General features: G+C 39.0%; 1 protein-coding gene across 2 annotated transcripts in view; it reads left to right on the top strand.

The window, feature by feature from the left end:
* The window catches only part of ube2f (ubiquitin-conjugating enzyme E2F (putative)), a 30,699-nt gene that overhangs the window by 241 nt on the left and 3,046 nt on the right, over positions 1-27,412 (top strand). Inside the window, exons 2-9 of one of the 2 annotated variants that reach the window (XM_044019137.1) lie at positions 3,481-3,665; positions 4,459-4,488; positions 5,511-5,576; positions 11,438-11,505; positions 13,901-13,971; positions 14,108-14,165; positions 19,933-19,965; positions 21,099-21,161. In XM_044019137.1, coding sequence (XP_043875072.1) covers positions 3,551-3,665; positions 4,459-4,488; positions 5,511-5,576; positions 11,438-11,505; positions 13,901-13,971; positions 14,108-14,165; positions 19,933-19,965; positions 21,099-21,161 — 504 coding nt within the window. In that variant the 5' untranslated portion in view covers positions 3,481-3,550. Of the gene's footprint in view, positions 1-3,480; positions 3,666-4,458; positions 4,489-5,498; positions 5,577-11,437; positions 11,506-13,900; positions 13,972-14,107; positions 14,166-19,932; positions 19,966-21,098; positions 21,162-27,412 lie in introns of both variants that reach the window. The other variant, XM_044019136.1, reaches the window with a different exon arrangement.

Here is a 27,412-nt window from a genome sequence, read left to right as displayed (position 1 = left end):
AACACTAAGATAGGACTGCTAATATTTTCCTGGCACAAACACTTAAAGATGCATTTTCACCCTTTGGAAACGGCTCAGTCACGCGTGGAAGGAACGAACTTCTGAGCTGACACGGGTTTTAAGGTTAGATATTATATCTAGCTAACTGTGATTAGCAGTGTTAGCGGCTCGTTATTACAGTGAGTTCACCAGCCGAATAGTGCAGAGGGTGCAGGGATTTAAATGTATACATGCAAAATACAATTATAAACCATCATCGAGCATAACACATAAAGTACATGAAACATATAGATACCTTCGTTAGTTAAGGGGGTCTCAAACTCAAACGACCTGGGGGCCAGTGAGTGTCCAGTCTGGTCATGAGGGGTCATGTTAAACAAAGTTCAGCTAAGTGTGAAATTAGCTAAAAACGTATTCCTTCACGACAATGCAATGACAATATACATGATGATATTTCACAGAATGTCAAAGTAAAAGTTTGTTATGATATGGAACGATGCACAGTAAAAAAGGGACATATATGATGCAAATTGAACTGTAATATAAACACTAAAGTTGCTCATATATACATACATCATTTTGTGATAATGTGTGATTCATGTAACCTTAAGTATTGTTATTATAAAAGTATTGCCCTCTGTTCATGACATGAATAGCTAATCATGTTTAGTATTAAATACTGCCTATAATTTAGCAACAGGTGGAGAAGGCCGTTGTCCAGTTTTCATTAAAACTTGATATAAAAGGGTGGGCTGCATTCAAATGTCTGTAGCCCACAAGTTTGAGGCCTTTGATCTGCAGTCATGAATCTGTAGTTTGTGTATCCTGGCTTTAGTACAACAGCGGTCGTGCCCAGTGAGTTACTCACTCGCTTGTGTTTGTTCAGGCTAAATTTCACTGTCTATGTTTTGTGTTATAGTGTCTCAGGCTTCTGTTTTTCTCCACTGTTGATATCCATCCAGTCCACACAGTAGAGCAGTGTGCTCAAATTGTTGCCTCAGAAGAAGAAAGTCTGCAGTTTGATTCCTGGGTTGATCAAGGGCCTTTCTGTGTGGAGTTTGCATGTTCTCCCTGGGTACTCCGGCATTCCAAAAACATAGTTGGGATAGTGACTTGGCTTGGGTGTCTTGAGTTTGTGAATTCAACCCTTGTGATGCAGAATGCACATTCTAATGCTAAGTTGTTCATTGTCTTCCAATTCTCAGCTGCTTGTTGCTTAAAAAAATGTCCCATTGATGACGTACAGCAGTTATAATTACACATTGTCATTGTTAACATGTTTTTATGAGACATGTTTTATCACTCTGTTGACTGTTTACTGCGCTCCCTTGCCATTGCAGCTATCTCACTCATATCCAGGTTGTCTGGGTCAGTGAGCAGCGCCAGCCTGCAGTGATTGACAGCTCAAGCAGATGGACGTTTAGTGTGTCTCACTGAGACATATTTGTTACCCGATACCTACCCTCTCTGCCACTGCTGCACCCCAAATGAGTCCATGCAGGGGTCAGACTGGATGCATGTATCACAGAGACACAGTTGAAGTGTTCCCATAGAGAGAGGTGAAAGGCCTCCATACCAACAGTGACTGACGGTGACTTTTACAACTTTTACAAAAATTGCCAGATCAAAATGGTCAGCTGCAATTTTTGGAGGATGAGTGGGTTTTCCGCTAATAAGGTTGTTGGTTTGATCTCTAGCTAATCCAATCTGAATATCTAAAGTTTTTTTTTAAGATATGAACCGTGGAAAAAGTGGGTGTTGACCTTCTCTGGAGTTTGCTATTTACATAATGACGAATGCAGCAGGATATTGTCTTGGTCAGAAGCAGCAGGAACATGTCTAAAACATCCAGGTGTTGGGTTGCATCCGGCTTTAGCATAAAGTATAGACAGGGCTGTCACTCATTATTCCAAAATTGATATTATTTGGCATGTGGAATGTAAAGATTCATGTTTGGAACTGACATGACCTGCTGGAAAATGCATGCTGCCAGCTCATTAGTGCCAATTGAAGTACCCCTTATAATCCAGCAGAGGGCACAGGTAAGGTCTCCATATCATAATGATGGTTTTAAGCTGCAGCAGCCGCAGCAGTGGCAGGATTTTGGAGCTGCAAAGTTTACAGTACATGAGGGAGACTCCTCTTTCTGCTGATAACAAGCAACCCCCTGTTTTGGTAGGGACTGTGCACCGAATACCTGCAACTCTGCCTCTCAGCTGTGTGTGCTCAGGAAATCTGTGCACTTTCAGTTCGGTGGTTTAACTTCGTTGTTTTCCTTCTATTGTGAGGGCTGTATATTATTACACTAGCAGCACTGTTAATAAAGTAACAGTAATTCAATTGTTAAGTTATGAAATTATTTCATTCATTAATGAAAACTGTGATGTTTGTGGTGTATTTGGGAAGCGAAGACAGCAGCTTGGGGTGCTCAAATTTATTCTCAGGAATTACGGGTCGTTCTCATTCTTGGAATGGCTCGCTTGGGAATTATGTGAAAATTTGACCACAAGGAGCTGGCAGGAGAAAATATGGAAAATGCTCAGATACATTTTTGATATTTGTGTTCTCACATACAGCCTTTTGGCTGCTTTCAGTCATGGACTGAAGTTGGTGAATTTTACCCAAGTTTACTGAAACCAAACCAAAAGTTTGCTTTTGCAAGACACTGAAACACAAATTGCCCCTAAGTGTTGTGGCTCTGATTATGTGTTATATATAGAAGCACTGTGTGATTGCACACATGAATGTAAAGTGCTTTGCGAGGGGTCATTAGGACAAGAATGCAGTCTCCTCAGTATGCACAATGTACTCCTATCCATTAATTAGCAATAGGGGTGTCCCGATCAGTTTAATTCTCTCAATTAGATCTTTTTATTGGTGATTATCTTGTGACGCAGAGTCCTGATATATGCATGGATATTTATTAATTCACACAGTACACCTTTTTTAAAACATGGTCACTGTCAGTAAAATCAATAATATTCCAGACTGTTATCAGCCCAAGTACTCCCGATATATCAGATATCAGCAAAAACTCCAAATGTATGCATCCCTAATATTTATATTTGTACAAACACTGAGTCACAGCACCCACTGCATCCCCATAAGCGTGTGTGTTTGTGTGTGATGGAACAAGTTGAACAGACAGTGATCAAAACGAGGCATTGAATTAAAAATATGTTACATCAATCACAGTTAATATAAATTAAATACCACTGGCATTAAGTTTTGGAGGACATCATTGTACCTCTTAGTGTATAGCCTGCCAGAACTTATGGAAGAAGAAGAATACGCAGACCAGGGTTGTTTTGTTGTTGTTGCTGTAGTCGCACTACAAATTAAAGTTACTAAATATGAATTTTATGCAGAAAAAGTATTTCATAACAGAAAAAAGCCTCGACCCAATTCCGTGAGAATTTTTTTCTTGACTGAATACGATAAAAATGTAAATGAATTCTTCATGCTCTGTTTTATCATCAGGCATCTAAGCAGTGGTGTGGTGCAGTGCAGCAGCGTGGGGCAGACCGAGGCAGGTCACAGCACCAGAGCTATGCTTACATTGGCCAGCAAACTGAAGAGGGATGATGGAGGAAGGACTGGCCGGGCCTCAGGAGCCTCCGACTCCACCCACAGAGTCTCCATCAGGGACCGCCTCCTTACCAAAGGTACCTGGGTCTTTGGGTCACTCTGTTAAACTTTCTCTTCTACGGAGGCCTGCTTCAGTTTGTGCCTCTGAATTTTAAGACAGAGTTGATGTTGGAGATGAGAAGTGACATGTTTCAATCAGTACAGTCATTACTAGTGAACAAACTCATAATGATGGCCTAAACTCCATGGACTTGCCTTTCTTTCGGTTTTTCATGCCTCTGTTGCTGCAGTCCTTTATTCCTCTTTTATCTTTTTCTCGCTGTCCTTGTCCTTGCCTCTTGCTGCTTTGCTTTTTATTTATAGTTTATGCTCATTACCCTGAGAGACAACGCCATGACACCTCACTCTCTCTTTTAAGTCCCTGCGAGTTGCCCTTGTCGTTGTCATTGCTTACGTTGGTCTTGTTCTACCTGGCATCACCTTTTAATTGTTGTTTTCTCGATATTACCGGATTATCATGACCAGTGAAATTGACATAAAGGTTTGTTCAATTCATTGTGATCTGACGTTTTGTGTAAGTTCAAAATTGCAGCTTTTATATTCACAGAAGATCTAGCAACACGCTAGCCAAAACAGTAATAATTATGAAGACTATGAAGTTGTGTTTTTGTGCATTTTTTTCTCCTTTGTTTTTGAAAAAGCTGCTCACACATTATAAATTATGAACCATTCAGAGTGACTGAGCAGGTACTGTGTCATAGATGTACCCAATTTAAAGTGTTTAAAGTGTGTCTCTGTGAATGTGTCCACGCAGCCCTGTTTTTAAAATCGCTGCTGAGTCATTGTTGTGATTTTTTTTTCTCTCGACAGAAGTTGCAGAACTTGAAACCAATCTCCCCAGTAAGTACACCACACACCTCTGCAGACTGCAATCACACACCCGGTCAAGTTCGACTCCTATATGAGGGTTTATTGCTCTTTCTCCTCCTCTTCATGCTTATAATAGCACATGTTCGGCCCCATATATTTTTGCTGTGTAGTGTCCTGGTATAGGTCATTTGCAAAAACATGAAGCTGTTTGTCCAGAATAGATCATATATATATATATATATATATATATATATTGTTGCATTAAGCTTACATTTTTATGGATTATTAGATGTACACAATAGATATGATTTGTAAACAGTTATATAGTTAGAAATTCGGGTCATACTTCAGTAAGACAACTCGGTATTAGTCATCAGTTGAACAAAAGCAAGAACCTAGTAAAACTACAAATGGACAGGTAAATAAAAGGCAAACTTCAGGCAAATTATACACAAATGAAGTATTGAATGCTAGTGTGCAGTGTTGAAAACCATCTATAAGCCAAGATATAGAGGCTGCAGTTATCAGCCAAAGTTGACATAAATTATCTGAGCTTGAGCTTGGTGAAGTATGTTTGGGGAAAATACAAATTAGCTTTCAGATCCATGATAAGATGTTCATCAATTATTTGTGATACATGTATATTTAATGTGCCGCTCATAGTAACTTATCTGATAATTGTGATTTGCACTGTTGTATTTGACTCCATTTGACTTGCATGTTCACGTTCATTTTTTTGTTTGTTTGTTTTTTAATGAGGAAAACAAAAATAAAGACCTTTTATATGCAAAAAAGTGCCTGTAGTGAAGCTGTGGCACTTGAGTGCAGTAAATGTCTTTGGACACCAGGGGGGAATGTGGTATCACAGGGACACCCACAGGCATGTCGTGTACAAAAGAGAAAGTAAATGCTGCTGTCTGTGTAGATAGTATGAACTGAGGAAAGCATGTGATGAAAATACAATATGATTTCTAGCCTAACCTCATACACACCTTTTGGCTTTGACCTTTTTATTTTTTAATAAATAAATCCTCTTATATGTTCCTGTCCAGGTACGTGCAAAGCCAGTTTCCCAGATGAGGACAAGCTGCATCATTTTCAGCTGGCAGTGTCTCCTGGTAAGAGTTGAATTGTTGGCTAAGAACAGTTAATAGTATAATTCTAAGATGCATTGTGTCAGGGGTCACTGGTGATTCTGCTTCGGTGCAGTGCCGGCACATAATCGTTTATAGCCGTGTAACATTATTTGTGGATTTTCCAGTTTCTCGTTTCGTTTTTGGGGATTGCACAAGTCATATTCTTTTGTAAAGAAATGTTTGAATTCGTATTCAAGTTCATGCTTTTCTCACTGCTGTTTTGACGAAAAGGTAGCCATGTGGGAGGCATCACTGCATCGTACTGAATCAGTTATATGACGATCACAATGGAATCGTCAGACTATTGAAAAAGCACAGCCCTATGCAATAGGGTTTGAGAAGGAGAAGAAGAAGAAGATCAAGAAGAGAATAATTGCGAAATCAGTTACAGAACATGTGAAATTGCCAGCTGAATGTTGAACAGATTTTGGAGTGCTCTCTAAAACACATGCAGTCACATCCTGTGCTTTTTTGTTCTGCACCTTCTTACTTCTCAACAATATGTATGGGTGTCTGTAGAGGTCTGTTGCAACAATGCCTGGCAATTAATCATCCCTGTAGTTAAACACCTGAGTTCTAAGTTATTATTTTGTAAATGTGTGGTTTGGTGTTTTGGTGTGTCCGATGGAGTATGGAGCCTGGTCCCTGCAAATGTTAGTAATGTGTTTCTACCTCTGTTTTTTTTCTCCTATTATCTTTCAATTGCGCCACAGCTTTCTCAGTATTTTGATAGCCTTGCTGCACCATCATTATTCCCTAAATCCAATTCGCTTGCTCAGCACTACTCCAAGCTAAGTGGGCTACCTGTCAAATATTGCACAAATCGAACACACTGGTGTGGAATTAGTCCAGTCCCTTGGGGCTCTCTTACCCCAAACTCCTTTACTCCCTCGTCTCTGTCTGTCATACACATGGTTTCCTCGCCGCCACACTCTCATGTCCCTCATTTACACACCGAGTAACAATGACAACAATTCACGATGGAACTGTAGTGGGTTAGAGTAGTGTGTCCTTCAGTCGACACATTACATTCCCACACACCTTAAAGTATGCGGCCACATGTATGCCAAACAGCATTCGTTTTCTTATCGAAAATGTATCCCGATTTGTTTATCAATTCATCTCAAGTAACTCAACTTATCTTTAATTTAGGTAGTACATCCTGAACACTCAAGTGATCAGATCTACTTAAATGCGACCCCAGTGTGTCTTGAGTGCATTCACACCTCTACTTGGAGCTGTCCACATGTGAACAGGTCACCTGAGATGTGCGAAAACGCCAGGTCTGACCAGTGTCTAAAACATGACAACATCATCACAGTAAAATCATACTTGCATACTCTAACAAGACGACTTAACAAAGACTTAATCCTGTTGATTCCTCATAGCACACACATACAGCCTGCCTGTAAACAGAGTTGTATAATAATAATGAACAGTTTATAGTGTTTGGCTTTGTCTTTGGCTCTAAATCCTTTTGAATAAGCTTATAAGGCTAATAAAGCTCCCTCATCTAAGTGACAAATTCCAAATGATAGTTCTTCCAAAGATTAGGTTTTTGGCCCAAGTATTCTGTCAGTCAGGTCTTACGTTGTATGTGTCTTCCAGTGCTTGCTTAATTTGGGAAGATTTGTGGTGATGGATTTTTTTTTTATACATATTTTAATGATTTATCAGTAATGAATTCATCAGATTCATTCCTTAGCTGTTTTCTCGGACATGTCTGTGATTCATCTGTCTCTGGGCCAGCCGGATTCAGCTCAGGTTTCACATCCTTCATTGTCAGCAAAATTTGAAGAGAAAGGCAAAGATCAGCAAATAGAGTAAAGGTTGGTGTCCTGTTCGTTAAAAGGAGTTGACGAGGAGATTGAGTTCCCAGAGAAAGACTTGCTCAATTATTTAAAGGCTTTGTCTCCCCTACTTTAACACCACCAGACTTCCCTGAGCGCATATATCCACATTCTTCTCTTTCACTACATTTTGCATGTTCTCATTTCTCTGTTCCTTTTCTTGTTTACTCTCTTCTTTTTTTTTTTGCTTTCTTGTTCTCGCCTGCCTCCGTTTTAAGTTAAGTCAAGTTTGTGCACAGGTCTCCAGGTGCTTTTAAACAAGGACGGCGCTACTCCAGAGTAGGGCTGCACAATTAAATTCAAGAATGACAGTTAAGAAGCAACACTGCTGAGTTGTGCCAATTATGTATCAAGTCAGCAATTGTAATATACTGTAGCACCTGTCACAACATACTTTTTTGAAAACTTGTACAGTATTTTTGCAAAATGCAGCTACAGGTCCAACAAGTGCATTGTCATTAAACCTTGTGTGAGATAAAAATGTACACGGAATGTTTTCCTCCAGCTCCTGGGGACAAGTTTCTAAAAACACTTATCTGGCAACTGCACTATTTTCTTTATTTTTCTTTTCAGAAAAGAAAGTAGTAATGGTAACAATAAAACACACTGAGGTGTGCACTGTGTAAGATGTATAATGTGAATAAATAGACGTATAGTAGTTATCTAGAAAGCATCCACACAGAATTTGAACTGCAGGGAAGAAATAGAAAATTAAAAGGGAACTTTCCTCAGGATGCGGGTTGTCCAATATACCAATAACCTAAACCGATGTTTGTCACAATCATTTATTCTGCTTTATTATGTTGAGAATTAATAAATCAAAGCCAAGGATCTTATATCTGCACTGTTGTTGGTTAGATTGTTGTTTCAGCAGGATAATGTGACGGTAACAATGTTCAACAATCAAACACGGTGGAAGGACGGTCAGTCCCAATTCATTGTAACTAGGCCAGTCTTAACTATGAGAGAGACAGAGAGTGAGAAATACCTATTTGGTTAGTTGGCCATTTGTGTTTGTGCTTGCTCAAAACAGATAAACATGGTAAACAAAGGACCGGACTAACAGCAGTCGGGATTGCTGTTTTGCCGTAAACAACTAAATGTTTCATGTTGATTAACAGCCAAGACGAAGCTCTGGAGGGTACACGGTCATCAGAAGTTCACCTCCTCCTGAGTATGTACAGCTTCATGCCTCACTTACAATACAGTGTATATTTGTGGGAAGACAATAGTTGATACTTGGGAAAAGAAGTTGTTGCGTTATGTCACATTGTGAGAGTACAGGTGCATTTATATTATAATAACATGAAAAAGAGATGTAGAAAAATTATGCTGTAAAGTAGGTCGAACTATTTCATGATCATTTTGTTATATTTGCTGGTTGGTTTTCAGATAATCTTTCTCTTTTAAAGCTCTGTCAGACACAGTAATCCTATGCCACCTGTCTTGCCTTGTATCTGTCACTTTGCAGCACCCTGTTCTTACGAGAGAAATTGCAACTTAATCTATGAATAAATCTGACTGTGGGGACATAATACTGTTAACAAAAGAGCTCAAGTTATAACAATGTGCACAAAGTAAAAGTAAAAATACAGGAGCTCCCTGCGTGAGTTACCTTGAGTAATGACATCAGTGACGCTAATAATCACGGTCTCTGTGGACCCACCGCAGTTTATGGGATTGATGTGACTCACAGTGGTAAGCGGACTCCTGCTGTTTCATCATGGCGTTATACCTCCCTCAGATGGGATCACAGAAAGACAAAAAGAGACTTTAAATCAAATCAATAGAGTAGCGCCGATATCAGGTCTGTCTGCAGCAAACCAACCACAAGCTGCTCTGCTGCTACTTTGTAGTTTTTTTTAGTTTTTTGTAGTCGTGGGAATAGTAAAAGTAGACAAGGTAAAATATTGCAGCAAACTGTTGTCATAGAGCCAAACTCCCGAGTTTAGTGTATGTTTAGTTGTGTGTCTGTTTTCAAGCTCAGTGTCTTGTGACCATAAACGCCAATTATTCCAGTGCAGTGGAGACCCCATGAATTATTTATGACCTTGCACTGCTGCGGTTAGCCGGTATACGCTCTCGTCTTCCCCTTTTCTGTCCCTCTTTTAATTTGCTGCTCTTTTCTCTTTTGTCATCTTGTCCCTCCTCTCAATGCCATTGTTTTTTCTTTCTTTCCACTTGACACTTGTTTAAAATGTATGTATTTCTCTATCTCACGCTGTCTCTTTCTCTCATTAATAATACAGGAGATAATGTTTGTTTGTTTGGTCCAAGTAAATTGTTCTTCTTGTACGGTCTTTGTTACACATAAGAGAACAGAAATGGGTTTGATTTAAATTGCCCTATTACAAAGGCCTTGACTAGACAAGACAGGACACTAATTGAATATATTTTATATTTTGTTGATACTATTTTTAGATTTAATGTCATTTTCTGTTTCAATTATTATTGTCATAATAATCTTTAAAGTTTTTGTTTAGATATTTTAGGTAATTAAGGTTTAGGTAATGAGGTTGTTGTAATATTATTGTAATATAGTATTACTGCTGGTCATTACCGATACTTCCTTTCTCTCAAATACTTCAGTTCATCTGTATGAGCTGTTACATGGTCTATAGGCAGTCATTTATTAGTCTTTGAAGGTGCTGTAGTTTCTTCCTGCCTGTCTTTTTTTTCTCATCCCATTCGAAAAAGTATATCACAGGTGAAATTTAAATGTCATTCAACTAATTAAAGACTCACCTTTTAAAAATTTAAACACATCTTTACTTGGCTATGAAGGCTACATACTGGAAGAAATGGAGAAAGACAGTATAGTTGTATAAATAGACAAAGAACAACAAAGGTAAAAGAAAAGCAGTTGGGCTGATGAACGATTTATTGTCCCTTGCTGAGGGAGTCGCCATCGTGTTAATATTCGCTGTCAATCTGCTCCACACCTTTTCAGTTGACTACCACTGACAGCGCTACTGCAGCATTAACATGCACACAGATTAAAATCACAAAATCTATAAAAAGTCGTACATGATGTGAAGCCACACGATGCAAAACAGACCCCCAACAAAGCAGCAGCCAATTATGTTAAGTGACAGTAAACAATGTTTTCCATCATTTGTCATCCATCACAATGTTTCCCTGTACCGACATAATGATGCCAATCAAGTGGACATTGGCCGTCCACTGTGAGTATTTCATTACATCTGGCATATGAGTGAGCTTGTGTGTGTGAATGCAAGGCGAAAAGCTTTAATTAAGGTAGGCTCATGTTTGACCTACAGGACGTGGTCACACTGAAAGGTCACACCTCTCACTTTTTCTCCCCTGAGATGGCTCTTGAGATTTACATTCAGTTCGCCCAGTTGAACATCTATTATCCCGACACAGACTGATTGAGCTTGGCTAAGCTAGTCAATGATTTTCTCTCTTACTCTTTTTTGCTGTCTTGAATACAAAAAGCATTTACTTACACAAGTTCTTTGTTAAAGGAGTTTAGCAGCTCAACCACTAATTGGGGGTTGGTTGTTGAGGCCACACGTCGGAGTTTACACGAGCAAGTCATGAGACAAACAGCTGTATTGACAGTGTATGAATCCAATCCAATCGAGTCTGACTTTATTTATAAAGCACACATTTAAAACAACACAGTTGCACCAAAGTGCTGTACAGTCTAAAATCTGTACATACATAGACATAAAAACGTACGAATGAAACAACACAAAAATGAGAACACCCACAAAATTAGTAAAACAACTCGAATAAAAGTCCAACTCACTGTACTAATGTGCATGTCATATGTTGTCTTGTAAATGTGTGCGGTTGAATGTAAATAGTGTAATGTAAATACACTTTTAACGCAGACCATTAACCCTTAACATGTCTATATCCTGATCTACGGTCTGTGATAAGATGAGTCAAGGCCTTGTTTCTCAGAAATGACTGACACGTACTGTATATTCTTATGTATTCATGGTTGTCTCTGTTTTCTTTCAGATGAGGGTTACTACCAAAGTGGAAGGTTTCAGTTTGAAATAGATGTTCCCGAAGCCTATAACATGGTGGTGAGTGTTCAAGTGATCCAGTCATTCTCTGTATGTCAGACTCTTTCTCCCTCTATATGTATATGTATATCTATATCTATATCTATATATATATATGAAGTCAAAATAGATCATTTCCTCTGAGCCCCCAATCTGATGCAATATTTTAAGTCTACTGTGTCTTATTTGCTTATCCTTTAAACTTCATCTGAGCCAGACGGAGCACACATTGATGTTTGACTATCTTTCTGTTTGCTGACTTTCCTGACTGTCATCAGCCAAGTTCTTATTTCAAAAAAAGACCTTATTTGGATTTTATTAGACACCCAGATACCAAACTGGTTTTGCCTCAGTGGAGAAGCCACAATCAACAGCACTGAGGATGAGAGAATGAGATGCATTTGTTTTATTGTTGTCATTGCTATCACAAAAATGTTCACTGAAAACATTAATATAATGGCTAAAGGAAAAGTCATTTTGTAAAGCTATTTCCTTAACACTAAAACAAAAAACAAAAGATAATGTTTGATTGTGGTTCACTAATGACATGATTGGTGGATTGTGTCAGGTAAACTTTACCGTTTGATTTTCCTGGATTAAAGGGAAAATTGTTCCTGCACACACAGTTTCACCTCTCTACTCGGGTTAATTAATTGAATTTCCTGGTCAGATGCCCTTCTCATGACACCGTGAGTCACAGTGTTTGAATGTCAGATGATTCGAGCGTGAACAATACAGAAAAATGTAAAAATGTCATTTATTTTTGTCTGAAAACTACATTGATTGATATATTGATACGTGTTAAGTGAGAATCTGTTAAACCAAGGTTTGTCCAGTTAGGCATTTTTTCTAAATTCAATGCCTTTAGGTTGAAAATCAATTCTCATGGTTGGCTGAGCAGTGCTGCTTTAGAAGGATCCTGTCCCCTTTAGCCCCGTTTCCACCAAGTGGTCCAGTTCATTTCACTTCATTTAGGTAAGATATGCAATTATCCACTGTTAAATATGAAATGTTAAATCCGTACCTTCCCAGTTTTTGGCGAGCACCAAGAACAGCATTCTCAGTACCACAAACATTAATACGTTATCATTTAACTACAAAAAATAGCACTCGCGTGACATACAAGTTCCTATCGGCAGAAACTACCTCGACTCTTGATGGCGCTCTTACAAGATCTCAGGTTGAGCTGAGCTACCTTGTGGGCTTAAATGGGAAAGATGAAACCACCAACACAAAGAGAATGATTGTCTTGCATCACGCAGACATAAGGCAAGTGGCAGCTGGAGGTCCAGCTCTGCTGAATTTCACACCTCGGTGTGAAATTCGCAAAACCCCAGTAGGATGTGGAGTCCATGGAGGATTCCCTTTGTTTAGTTTTGGCGCCTTTCATTTGTGGTCAGGCTTTCGGGTTTTCCAACAGGTCCCAAACAGGCTTCTGAGGCCAAGTTGTTCTGTGTAGCCTGCAGCCTCCTCTTTGTCATCTTTGTGACATACAGCCACATGCCAATAAGAAAGAATGTGGAAAATGCTTGATGTCTATTGTTCCTCTTTGTTTATTGGCGAGCGTCACTGTGTCGCGCTGGTTTAATGGTATGCCATTTGTGTATAAATAACTACATAATTCATGTATCCATTCCACACAGTCCAATTCCAAATCCATTCCAAATCAGATCAGAGTCCATTGTTCTTAACCGCTCTGTGTCCGTATTGGAAATGAGGCTTTGTTGTTATAATAATACCAGGTATTAATAATACGTCTCTGCCACCTGAAGTGCCTTCAGACATGAGGAGAGATTTAAGTGAGTGAGGGAAAAGTGTCCAGAAATATGGAAATATGTTTTTGCACTAACACATTTGAGGAGGGGGCCATTAAAGACTTTGGAAAAGAAGAATATTTAATCTACATTCAAAATTAGACACAGCAGGCATTCACACAAATACGCACATCGCAAACATATTATGCAGCCCTATCATTTGAAGAGCAAAAACTCCAATCATTTCTCTCTGATTGTGTTTGAGGCTTACGACAACAGATGTAGACGTTAGGGACTTATCAGTGCTGCAGTTCAAACGTATTAAACTAGACAGACTTGACAGATTTCATTGTTTCTTTTTAATGAGTTGTTTCTTCATAATCCTCCCTGTTCCTTTTAAATGGGCTGCTCACAAAACCTAGATGCAATACATTTTCAATTTTGAAGGTGTATTGCATAAGAGACAAGGATTCAGGATGTATTTCGACCCTTTTACCTTTAGCACAAGTAACTGTTTTGAAGATTACACAATTTAAATTGATGAAGTTTGTGTTTGCCCAGTAATCTACAGTACATAAACCCATACTTGTTTGTTTCGTGAAGTGTAAAACTATTTATGTTGCGTAATTTGTTTAGTAATAGTTTTTTTTTTTTAACTTCAGCCTCCTAAAGTGCGATGTCTGACCAGAATATGGCATCCTAACATCACGGAGAATGGAGAGATTTGTTTGAGGTAATGTAGCCTACTTTTCCTTCATGACCCTTCTGTACCTCTGGAGCGTCTTCTCTATTTTTTTTTATAAAAACACAACCATTTTATCAGTTGCCATGATAAATTAACTTCTCTTTTTTGTTTTGTTTTTCTGCAGCTTACTACGGGAACACTCGATTGATGGCACAGGCTGGGCCCCCACTAGAACATTAAAGGTAATATTGCATTTCCGGAAAAGAGTGTCACTTTATCAAGAAAACCTATTCTGCCCAAGAAGTTATTTGAAACATTTCATAGTCAGTGCACAGTTAACTTTAATAATAATTAAAGAAGAGGGATTCAAATTCTGGTTCAGCTTTGATTTGTTGAAAGCAAGACATGGTCCAGTGGAGATGTATTATTTGTTTAATAGGTTGACACACATGTTTTTTATCACCCCACCACCCAATCACTAGCCAAATATGTAAAGTGCGCAGAATTAGAGACCGTGAAGCTAAAATAAATGGGAAAATGTATTTACTAATCTCAGATGTGACTGACTAAATAGTTTTTTCAAATAATGAAATCGAAGTACCATGATATACATGTTTTTGAATGAACCCCCTAAAGATCATATACAGTATATTATATGCAATAACAGACACTTCCAAGCCCTAATAATGCCGAATTGACCTTGTATCTTTGAGGAGTCGAGAGCTTATGTGTGGATAGATATTGTATTAACTGTGGTCTCTATACTGTGTGTCATTTGGAATGTAAAAGAACATCTCCACATAAGGATTGCTCTGTTTTCATTGACTTTCCTTTACTGACAAACTCGGAGGACATTGTGGTATTCGGAAAACGGTAAAAGTATTTTGTGTGACTTACCCTTAAACTTAGCATGAGCCTGACTCTTGTAATTCTGGTGTGGAACCTTACTTAAATTGTTATTGGTAAAACCTGTGTTTGTCCTACTATCTCATGTCGAAACATTGTCGTCAGGAGACCATAGATCTGTACCCTGGTAGTGGCGGTTTAGTTGCCGTTCCAGGGTACAGGCCTGGGAAAAGATGCAAGGAGAACTGGCGGTTTCCCACTCCACCCCACTGGTGTGGTCAAAGGGAAAGGCAGAAGCCTATAATATTGATGGGGTTACAGGACTCATTGGGGCTCGAGAGTCCAGTTTATGTTGAGAAATACCTCCTGTGAAAAAGGTCTATTATGCCAGGTTATATACATACATGTGTTGTATGAGTTAAACTCATTGACAGCTTGCTAATATAATATATTATAGAAGAATCACAGAATTTGGCAGACATAAAATCAACAAAGCTGCCGGTGCCTTAAGACTTTTCCCACTGTTGATTGTGTCTGTTAAAATGTAAATATGTAAAAAGAACCCTGACTACCTATGCTTTACCCTTCGCTCAGTTAAGCACTAATTGCCGTCTGTTCAGAAACAGCCAAAGGACATGGTCTGCGAGACCCTGTCAAGATTAGACTTAAATAGTTTTTGAAAGTGGCTACAGTGTGAAACTAACTATGGCGGTGCTCTTTCCATATTAAGTTTTGACTCCCGATCCAATGAGAGGCACATCGGTGCTTGTTGGCAAAGATTCAAGGCCAAATCAACATCCCTCTCAATCACTGCACAGGGACGTTCTTGTAATTATGAAATTATGCTAATATATGCAGTCGCCTTTGGAGGAACAAGTTTCTGGCATCATTGTCAGAGATTGTCTTACCCTTTAGAGGAGTTTTAAAGGTTTGATAAGTTTGTGTCTATCCAGGCTACCCCTATTCCTGCATATGTCTACTGTTTGCTATGTTACATTGCATCAGCGTGCTTCCTCGCCTGCCCTCAGGGGAAGCCATTTTCTGCTGCCATATCTATACATTTTGACATAATGCACAATCTGGCTGCAGTGGGATTGGATTCTGTCTATATGGTCGGACTCGATTTGTTCCTAAACAGTCAGACTGATTGATGTTGCTGAACTGTTTGTCTTGCACTTATTACTTAGTATAAAATATTAGCAATAAGGAAAAAAAAATTGTACTTATATCGTTTTCTTTCGTCAGATTATAATTGGTATGTGCAGTGATGCGTTTCGTGGGTTGTAAAAATGAACGTGTTTGAGTAATCTCATCATAACCTCTGATTTTACGCTGCATTAACATTGTTGTTAAAATGAAAAGACAGGATTATTGGATTAAGGTTTGGTCACACCAGGTTTAAAATGCCAAAACTTCACAGCAAGGTTAATCATGTCCAGTGGAGCTGCTTTAGTTAGATTATCTGTTTAAGGAGGCCAAATGAATCCTGATTTATTTTCCATGTAGAGTTCAACTTAGGTTAATATTGACATGTAACTCATGTGCTATTGATCAGAAGTGAGTCGTCTTTACACGAAAGCCTTTACATTGGCCTAAAAGATTGGACAGAAAAATGTGTTTCCATTCATTTTAGGTTTAACTACTCAGAGTCTATGTTACACATATTCCTTTTTAATATGAAAGACACACTTGCAGCTCAGCTAAATTAACAACTCAAGCAAAAGATCCTGCTCATGTCAGACACCTTATTACAGATGATGTTGAGAGTATATACACCCCATAAAATTAAAATACAGTGAGATGCGTAGCAATATAAAAGTTAATTTCATGTGATGTGAATGTGAAATAGAAAAAAAGGAGAGGATCTTCTTGTATTGCAAGTGCACCTCACAGCCATTATGGTGAAGGTTTCTGACGGGTTTATTGACGCTATTTAATCTGCTCCTCAGTGTCTAAACTGATATATTTATTTCTTTTGAAGTGGGAAGAAATGGTGGTGTACATAGAAATACATGCCCACACATCCATACATTTCACTGAACAAATTTAATTTCCTGCTGTAAACACTACACAGTCTCAAATAATAGTGGGTTAGGGTCTTTGTATTGTGTAATGCTGTCTATTATGCACTACATGGACAAAAGTATTTGGACGCCTGACCATTACAACAACAGGGACGGTAATGACGCATTCAAATGCATGGAGTCGCTCCCCCTTTTGCAGCTATAACATCTTTCACACTTCTTAGAAGACTTTCCTCAAGAGTTTATGAAAATTTGTGCCTAATGCATTCTGTAGAGCATTGAGTGAAAGAACCAACACCAACACTAGAATTCTGTCGCCCCAAAGCCTTAAACACCTGAATTCAATACTTAAAGGATTTGGCCAAACACCTTTGTTCATATAATGTAATTAAATCATCATGAAACCTGGTTTATCTCAAGACAGACCGAGACTAAAGCAACACTGCGCTAGTAAAGCGAGACATAAAACACAAAGAAGTGCCCAGATGTTTCAGAAATAAAACCAAATAGTTTGATGGGATAAACGTTTCTTACTCCTGCCCTCCCCAAAAAAACACAACGCTCTCTCAGTCATGTCTGATAGTATTGCTTGACAAAGCCTGTTTTTCACATGAAGGACACAGTGTACAGATTATGTTACATCGCTTCTTTTTACTAAGACCAAACAGAGGCAGAATAATGACAGTGATAAAAAAATTACAGAATGTTACATACTGAAGATTTAAGGGATGACAATACTCTAATGCCATGTTATTTTTCAAACAACCTCTTGCACTGTATGTTATCATTGTTTGGAATGCTTCTCTTCCCGGCTTCTAGGAAAGCGCAGCAAGCAAAGCAGCTTTGCACACATTGTGGCTGTTTATCTTGGCATGTGTTTGGGTTCACAATAGTGATGATAACTTGTGAGCACACAGTCAGGCTTCGGAAACACACTCTTTAGCATTGTGTCCTTTATGTAACTGGCATGAATGCATCCGTGCAGCATTTCACTTCCCTTATATGTGAATTTAAGCTGCTGTATCAGCTTAGTATAAAAACTGTGATAGGCAACAGCAGTTGCAGAATTGGGGTAAACCGCTTCAGTGCTTATGCAAAGTATTGTGTGCTTTGATTTTTATTTTTTTTCAAGCCACTCGGATTTACACATGTATGACAAATGCTGAAATAGTTCTCGCAGTCTGCACAGTGTATTATGGCAGTGGCTTTGTGTAACAAGATACATTTCTGGACGTATTTTAATCTCCTCTGTCACTTAGTTCTGCACCTTGAACAGATTATTCATACATACACTTCATGTTGAAGTTGAATCTAATTTTATAGTTGCACTTGTTTTCCGTGGTTTCTTTGTTTGAGGACAACAAATCGGAAATCTGATTTTTAATGTTGCTCAGTAACCCGGGTTGCTATCTTTCTATTTCCCGAGCAACCCTGACATATTTTATTTGTTTGTTTGATATTGTGGCCCCAAGGCAAGTTGATATGACGCCTGTCACTTTTTACTTAAATCCAGGTGTGAGAGTGGTTGGGTGTTGGTTTGTGTGTGATCGAGTGTGACGGTGAGTGCACTAAAATGTGTGGGTGATGCTTTCCTTCCTTAATGGTTACCTTGCTTGAGCAAACAAAAAACAAAAAAATAGCATCTAAACTATGCTCACATGGTCATTTTACAACTATGTACAGATTGGGGAACACAGAGTGCAAAAATAATCATATGAAACTTGTGTTTTTCGAGTGTATGCGTCACGTCATTCTCCTTTAATTCTCTGTGCACTCTGGGGATGTTTTTATTTCTATGTTGAGCCGTTGTACTGACTTAAAAATAGGTATTTAACCCTGGAGACCAGGAACACACGTCACTGTTGTATTCAGTCGTGGTGTAATAACTACATGTTATCGTGGACATAGCCTTTTACTTCTTTGTAAACATTTAGTTTAAATAGATAAAATTGAAGGTGACACTGGTGAGAAGTGGTTCTTAATTGAGACATCAAATAGACCCTTTAGGAACAAATAGAACAATCCCAACATCGCCACGCTAGAGTGGCTTGGAGACAAGTCTCTAAATGTCCTTGAGTAGACGAGGCATTGTCCTGACATAATACTGTGGAGAGACCTGAGGACTGTGGCGAACAAACACTCACCGTTTCGTCTTGTCCGAGAGAAAGAATCTATTGAGAGGAATGAGATGAACTGTTTAAAATCTCGTGGGTAGAGCATGGCTTGGGAGCTAATATTCAATTAAATGTAACACAACAAAGTGTTTCTAAAAAAAAAAGAAGAAGAAAGTGAAGCCGTCTGAATACGCTCCGCTTTTGTGTGTGTGGTATGAATGAAAAGGTAATTGAATGGCATGAAAAGCATGTATTTGAAAGTGCCAACCAGCGGTTCAGCAAACGGCAATTTGCAGCTTATCCTTTTTGTGACGTCTGTCCAAACTCTATTATATTCTGTCACTTTGTCACTGCTCTCCTTGATTGGATTTCAACAGGCTAAATCTGTAAACAAAAAAACGGAAGATAAGCAGAGTCCTTACCTGTTACAAACCCACTGTAGAGCCGTCCTCTCTGTCCTCCAGTGATTCGTTAAAGAGTCCCATGCAGAGCAGATTCACGGGATTCGACGTGTGGATACATTTTGAACTTCAACCTTTTGTTTTATTACTGTGCTGTTGCTTTGTGTCATGGGACATGTGGAAATTCAGCAATTCTCAGGGAGATTTGCAGAGGGGATCTAGTTACTGCACGTAGCGGTGACAATCTCAGACACTGAAATTTGTAAAGTGTAATAATTCATTGTTGTGTTGCTTTTCCCATGTTTGAATCTAATTTATATTTTATTCAACTCTGGGTTCTTATCAAAATTGAATAACTTCCGTGTTCTAATTGGGTTTGTGCACATTTAAATGAACATCTGGGGGAAGTGTTTTCAAGTAACTGGTTTCATCTGGTTTCATCACTTGATTCGCTATCCCTCCAAGTTATCTTCAGCAGAATTTAATTAAAATGATTTGGGGAAAAACAAAACACTGTTACACTCAATATCATGTATTGTGATGATAATGGGCAGTTTTAATATGTTATGAAATACTAAACAAATTCTAAACTAATCCGAATTCTTTTCCATCTCCTTTTTCTAGGATGTGGTCTGGGGACTGAACTCCTTATTTACTGTAAGTTGTGCTTTATAGCTTCATTATGCATGTCTATTCAGAATTAAATTAACTTGAATTAGAAAAAAAAAAAATATGGACAGAAAGATGTTAGAAGAATTAAGTATAAAAAGCTATAATGCTTCATTAATTAATTGCTTAGTCGAGGTACAGAAACATATTTAGATAATCCAATAGTTGTTTTAAAAAAATGCTTGGACTAATTATGAATTATGGACGACTGATGAATCTGCTGTCTCTTCAACTTTCGTTTCTTTACTGACCTTATGAGCAAATGAGTACATGTACTCTTACTGAAGGTCTTTGCTTTGAAATTGCTGGTTACACAATATGTAATTAATTCAAACTTAAATCAGATCGCTTTTTCTTGGTGGGCATCTCTCATTACAGCAGTACCACATCATTTCTGTATTTAGGGGAGAATTTATCACGTCATAATGGGATAAAAAATGTATAGTGCAGAGCAGAGAAAAAAATATATACATAATAAAATAATGATCTGATTTAGAGTTTTGTCTTGGAAAATATGTAATTAGAGACACATTTTCAAAATAAAGGAGGCTAAAAGAAAGTGGTTCATTCTGCTGCAAACATTTGATGGAGTTGAAATGAATCATTAATCAGAAATTCAAAATATTCACATTATCTCAATGCAAGCTTGTATTCATTTATCATTGATTAATTACAAATATTCACAATTACCCTGAGGTCAGCACTGTCCACAAAGATAACGGTGATGACAATCTGCACTGATGCGGTGTAATGCCCCACATCTTGCCTCCTGATCAAGAAATAACCTCTCAGGCCATCCTCCTTTTTATCTTAAATAACACACTGTTTGCCTCACATGTTGCACGTGTCTCTAAGGCAACGGTGTAATTATGCTGCTTTGTTTTGTTTTGTTACCATGCAGAATCCAGGGTGACATTGCAGCCTGTTAATACTGCTGAAATGGGCAATAGCTCCCTCTGTAGCTCTGTTTTTAATTGGGAAAATTACCATAATTGATAGAAGTAATGAACTTTGAACAGACTAAACTTTTAAGATATTCTAGCCATGATCAGTTGCTGATGTTTCCCGGCTCATTTTTACACGGTTCAGTGTTTTTCCCCCTGTCTTTGCCTCTGCTGCAGGATCTGTTAAACTTCGATGACCCACTGAACATCGATGCAGCAGAGCATCATCTGAGGGACAAGGTGAGACACAGTCGAGCTGACTCTAACGCTTTAATTCTCTTTTTATCGTCAGACAACAGTGACCTTATTCTTTTACAGTCAAATGACCCGCCTCCCTTCAAAGCTTTTCAGACTTGCTTATTGCGTCCATAATCTTATTTTTTGACAGGATGTGCATCTGCTGCTGCTACTTTTTTACTCAGTGTGCATTAATTGGCTTTGTACATGTAGTCATGTGGTAATTAGCTGAAAGTGCTGAAGACAAAGAGAATAGAGCTGTCATTCAAAGCAGAGAACGGCATTGACAAGAAATGACATTGAACAGTAATGCACATGGAAAAGGTGTTTTTTTCAAAAAGGTACCTCTTCTTTTTTTACAACAACTTAATTCAGTGGCTCTGCAGCAGGCAGGCGGCTTTGCAATTTGTAAGTCAAATCAGCACCCAAAACAGCTCCCCTCAATTCCCACATTCCTTCACTGCTCTTGCAAGTGCAAGTATTTTTGTATTTATGATAACACACGTGCAAGCCTGCTGTTTTTTTCTGAGTCCCGACTTTAATTTATCTAGTATTTACTAAAAATGGGTAACACAGGGACTTGCCGAGCTGGTGTGGGAGTTGGTGAATGGGAGCTTTCTTCATAGCAAATTATATATTCAAGATGTTTCTAAGCCTCCTTTTTAAGTCTAAGTTTTTAAAAGCATAGCCACAATTATTTCTCCTCATTTCCTCTCTCTGATGAATCTCTATCTGGTGCATCAGCTCTCTTTCATTCAGTGACTTATCCGTTTATCATTCATTGTCAGAGGCCAGCGTTCTGTTATTTGCAAACAGTAATTACTTTCTTAGATTGCACAACAATCTGCAGAAATGGTTTGGGGAAAAAATGGTTTGTTGTGGAGTTAAGTTGTGCTGAAAGCATTTTAAAGCACAATACTTGACCGGTGGCACTTTGCACATACCCTTCCCCATGATGCAGTGGGGTACGCCCAGTATTGCAGGATAATGGCAGGACATGTGACCCCCATTAGATGTGAAAGAGTTTGTTTGTGTTTTTGTAACGGGAAGAGAGTGAGTGTGCAAGGAAATGATTGCCTGTTTGTGGCAGGGGTTGCGATTGTTTGAATGAGTCACTTGTCCCAGGTGTGTAGGAGGAGAGTGTCAGTGGGAGCCTTTTATGAAGTAAATACAAAACATTCATCATTTCCCAGTCATAAACAAGTATTCATGTGCCGCGGTAAATATTTGGATAAACACCTTTGATTGGGTCCATTTTTGTGAGCCTTTACGCAGAAACTGAAACGCTAACACACACTTGTTGGACCCAATTGTGCATGGTGATGGTTGCCGCATGCACTCATGAATTAAATCATGCTATTACACCGCAAGATGCTTTAAACAGCAGTGTAGGTTTTGAAGACAAGCTTACACATCAAATCTGTATGACATCTGAATGATGCAGCAGCACAGTGACAAATGTCTTTGTCCAAATAGCGGGTGGCGCTACTTTAGAAGTCAACATGCGCACGTTGTTATGTACATGTGTGTTGGATGATGCTAAAAAAGAACCAAGTGGGGTTGTTGTGTTTTGCTCACTCGTCAATTACCAGTCCACGGTTCACACTTTTCCACTAAATGAAGCAGTGCATGTGCATCACTGTGTTTACTGTCGTCTCATTGTTTGTTTTTTCACACTGCAGCCGCTTGTCTATCAAACCAAGAGTTAAACCCGCAAGTAAATCTCCAGCCTAAGAGGGTGATTACTCTTTGATTAGTCAATTTCAGAAGTGTGGAAGATTATAATGAGGCTCAAAAAATGAATCTGCCAAATCAAGGGCGAGGTGCATTTTCAAAAAGCAGGTGTGCACTCATTGTGCACAGGAAAGCAAGAATTAAATGTCTTATGGATGAGCAGTAGAAAAGTCAGCATTTTATTATTCAGGCTGTTAGACTCGGTTATTAGACATTGAATAATACATCTTAAGTATAAATGTGTGATTCATGGAGAGGAAAACAGTTATAAGTTAACTTAACTGATCAAATTTGTAATATTTTTTCATGTGTTTTTTAACATCCCACATCATACAAATGCACTTTCTGGAAGTTTTTTTTTTTTTTTTGGTTCTGCTTTAATGTGCTGTCATAGTTCTCTGGAGTCGCAAGTGAAAAAAAAAACCACAGCATCATTGAACCGTGACCCGCTCCGACTGAGTCACAGCGTGCTGTAATCAACGTCGGCAGTAAGTGGGTGGAGATGTGGGAGTTGGAGTGTCGGCGGCACACATGTGTGTGTGCTTGAGTGTGTCGAGGCGTTTGGCGAGTGGAACTCCTGTGGCTGCTCACTGAACATATTTGCTGGATAAAGTGGCTGAAAGGAAGCACTATCATAGGCTATTCAGAGTGTGTGTGTGTGTATAGATATTTTTGGGGAGCGTGGTATTATACTGTTGTGAGAGGATTTTGTTGCATGTACACGCAGACACCAAGAGCTTAAGGATGACACCGATGTACAGAAGAAAAGTTGAAAATGCATGACTGTTGGTATAATGCTAACCAAAGTGAGTTAACGTGTTGAATTTTCACTTTTCACCACCTAACGATGTTAAAATAAGATGTGGGCTATTGTTAGGTATTGCAGGTATCAGCGTATCCCATCTGTCATCCTCAGTGCCTGACTTATAATATGTAATGACTGAACCAGGGAAAGAGATATTCTACTAATATGGAAATAATTAGTAGTATACAAAGTCCTGAACATTTAGTGAAGTCATCATGGTATATTTAGTTTCCTTAGACGGCAGCATTGGCGAAATAGCGTGCACCAAAGTGCATTGTACCCTTTCACAGGCCAGCCAGCGGCATGCAACACTTGTTATTATTTAAATGTCACATGTCCATAAAATGGCAAGAGGTTCAAACTGACAGCAAGCAGAGGAGCAGTGATGTGTTCTGAAGAGCTCATGCAGTGTAACTCAGGGTTTGAACTGAAAATCAAATGTCAGTGCTGTGTGTAACTGGAGATTTCTGTGATGTGGACGACCTGCTCTCTCAAAGCACACAGAGTGACAGAGTGAGACTGAGGAAAGTTTTTAATGAATTAAGCTCCAGAGTGGATTGTGAGTTATCAACTTGAGAAATCCTCTTTACCTCTTACATACAAACTCTCTTGCTCTTACTGGCTCAATTAACCTGAACAGTTTAGCCTCCTCCATCGATAGTCAACCGTGTCAAACAGACACACCGCTCACCGTCTCCTTATCTTGCTTCTGTTCACCTTATCGGCTTCCTGCCAGTGAACACTGTAGCTCTGTTGGAATTCACAAGAGCACTGGAGGTAGAAGAAGAGACATCAAGGTTGTTGTACACTAAAAATAACAGCAACTGCATTCACTAATTGTGTGTTCAGTTTATTTTGTTTTTATTATTATATTTATTATTTATTAGAACTGGTGCCTTTTACAGTTGCAATGAATTAGAAATGAATCAAACAAATGGCTCCACGTCCAGTGTTCCTGAATAGTCACACGATGCAGATATTCAGATGTCTTAAAACTCTCAAATGAAAATGTGGTGTGGGTGTAGCCTAGACCATGTTTCGGAAACATCTAGCACAAATGACGATGCAGCCTCACGACAACTGTTGAGTTTGCCAAGAATATCTTTGCTCCTTCTTGTCTAAAAATCAACTTTTTAGTATTTCTACTAAACGTTACAGAATTCTTATAAGAATATTTTTGTAAGGCCAAATGTCAAATAAACCCTGAGATGTTTAAGTATGGCTTCCCTCCACACCTCTGCGTTCCCTGTCACACGTCCCCTCTCTTCTTCTATTTTCCTTCCTAGTCTGTTTACCGGTTACTATTACATCCTTGGGCTTTCCTTGGTGCTTAGTTTTCATTTTTGTGTGTGTGTGTGTTTGTGCCCACAGGGTTTAATTTGCATCTCCTTCCCTCTGATGGTGGCACATATTTTGACTACCTGTAGAGATTGCTGGGGGAGAGTTAATTGCCTTCAGCGGATGAAATGGGGCCTAAAAGAGAAGAATCCTTAGTATAAGAAAGTCTCTAAAACTAATGGAAGTGTTGCAGGGATTGTTTTTCAGGGATTGTTTACTTTATTTTGCAATCTACATTTACGTTTAATATCAGTGTATTTTCTTTGTCCTCCAGGTTTATATGAGGTGCCTTCATTTGGCCAAGCTGGAGCTGCACATATTTTTCAGACACCCCCACTGTCTCTGTTTAACTTCACTTCCTGCGTGATCTCTGAACCCTGCAAACCTTCTTTTTCTTTTCATTGTAGCATATGGCACACAGTATGTATTCGTGCCTGTCTTACTTTGTCGAGCCTTTTTTCCCCACAAAGACTTCTCACAACTTTCAAAGACAGATGGTTAGCCAAGAGTTGGTAGGAAGACAGGTGGGTGGATAAGGACGAGCGACAGATAAACAAATATCTCATCTTTGCAAGTGATGCTCATTTTCCACAGCACAACTTGCTGCCAGTCCTGAACCTGCACTGTTTCCAATGCATAAATTAATTAGGAAACATTCAGTTAAATACTTACCGTGAAGGTGTCGCGTTTCTAAAATGGAAATGCTGTTTTCCACAGAAGATTTCCACAGAATATGGTGGGTGCACGCAAGTTATCGTACTTAAGGCATGGCCACAGAGGGACACAATTTAAAATAATTAAAAGTAAGATGTGTTAAATGGCTTGAGTGCTTTTATGTGCATGTGTGTGTGTGTTTATTGCTCAGTCAGAGGCTATTTCAGGCGGTTTTTGGAAGAATGCCATGAAATATTACATTTCCTAAGGAAGAATCTTCCAAACTTTGATCTGCTAACAACTGAAAACCGATGCCATTTCCACCAAACTCAGCTTCAAGAGGGTGATTATTAGTCTAATTAAAACACACAGTGATTGGCTCAGCCACGTCAGAGCTGAGAGCCATTGCCATGGGTGTGTAAATATTGAATAATCCCCCACACCCTCCAATCTATAATCCCACTCCATTTAGCTGTTGTATCACATCGTGCCACTGTGTAAATAAACCAACACTGTAGACCCACTTAAAATACACAATCTGCATCCCGCAGCACCCCTTTTAAGGAACTGTTGCATCTTAAACCTCACCTTAAAAAAATAAAGCAACAGTGGAGCTCATCAACCATAGCACTGTGTGGACACAACCTAAAGTGGGGACTTGTGAGGTTTTTTTTTTCTATATCTGGCAGCATTTCAGCATTGCGGTCTCTTCCTCATCATATCCTCACTCTTTTTCCTCTCTCTATCTCTTTCCCCTGGCTCATGTTTTTGCTGTGGCCACACACACACACACACACACACACACGCCCCAGCTGTGTGTACGTGACTAAATGACCACTGAAGCTGCAGCATAAATCATTTAACTTATGACAGTGTGGGAGACTTGTGTATGTGGAAATGTCATGTTCAACTGCGGGCGCAGAGGAAATTATAATATATAATGGTCCAGACCCCTAAGGTGATAGATCAGTTTTTGGGGGTAACTGTAGTGGATAAATCTCACACCATGTTCTGAAACAGAAGAAAAACAAAGTTGGGATTCCCGAGGCAGCTTGTGAAGCAATCACACATGACAACTAAGTTTTTTTTGTATTGTTTTCATTCCATTTATCTTATGTTTTCATTAAAACCCTGAATAAACACAGTCAACGTTTGTTCAGAAGCCCAATGAACTACTAAAGCTATTTTTGTCCATGGACATTTTTTGCTGTAATAGTGTATGATCAGTTGCAGCAATTACCACAGTCTCTGTTATTTACAACGTGTCTTCTAGCTGCAGGCTGTGTGCTTTCTAGTATAGATTGTAAAAGGAAATCTTTTCACCAAAAAGGTGAGCTGCTGCTGCTGCTGCTGGAACAATAGTGCATGGCTTAGAGTATAATTGGTAGAAAGAAAGAGACAAGAGGGTGACAAGAGGAGGAATGAGGTCACACATACACACACACACGGGGAGAGAACGCAGTCAGGCCAGATATATAACTATGAGGGATGAGTCAAAGACACCACAAAGAGGAGGTTATAAAATGGATGATGGATGGATTGAGGATGGGGGGGAGGGGGGTGGAAAAAAGACAAAGCACCTTCAGAAGGGACATAATTGACTAAAAGGAAAAGAAAACATGGCCATGGGAGGAGAGGGCATGCATGGCCAGAGGTGGTGTGACCAAGAAAATTCAACATTCATCAACAATGTAACATAGTCTCCAAGAAAAAGAAACTCTAA

The sequence above is a fragment of the Solea senegalensis genome, linkage group LG2 (assembly GCF_019176455.1).
Source record: "Solea senegalensis isolate Sse05_10M linkage group LG2, IFAPA_SoseM_1, whole genome shotgun sequence".
Taxonomy (NCBI): Eukaryota; Metazoa; Chordata; class Actinopteri; order Pleuronectiformes; family Soleidae; genus Solea; species Solea senegalensis.
Note: the sequence above shows the minus strand (reverse complement) of the source record. Positions and strands in the feature narration are given on the sequence as shown.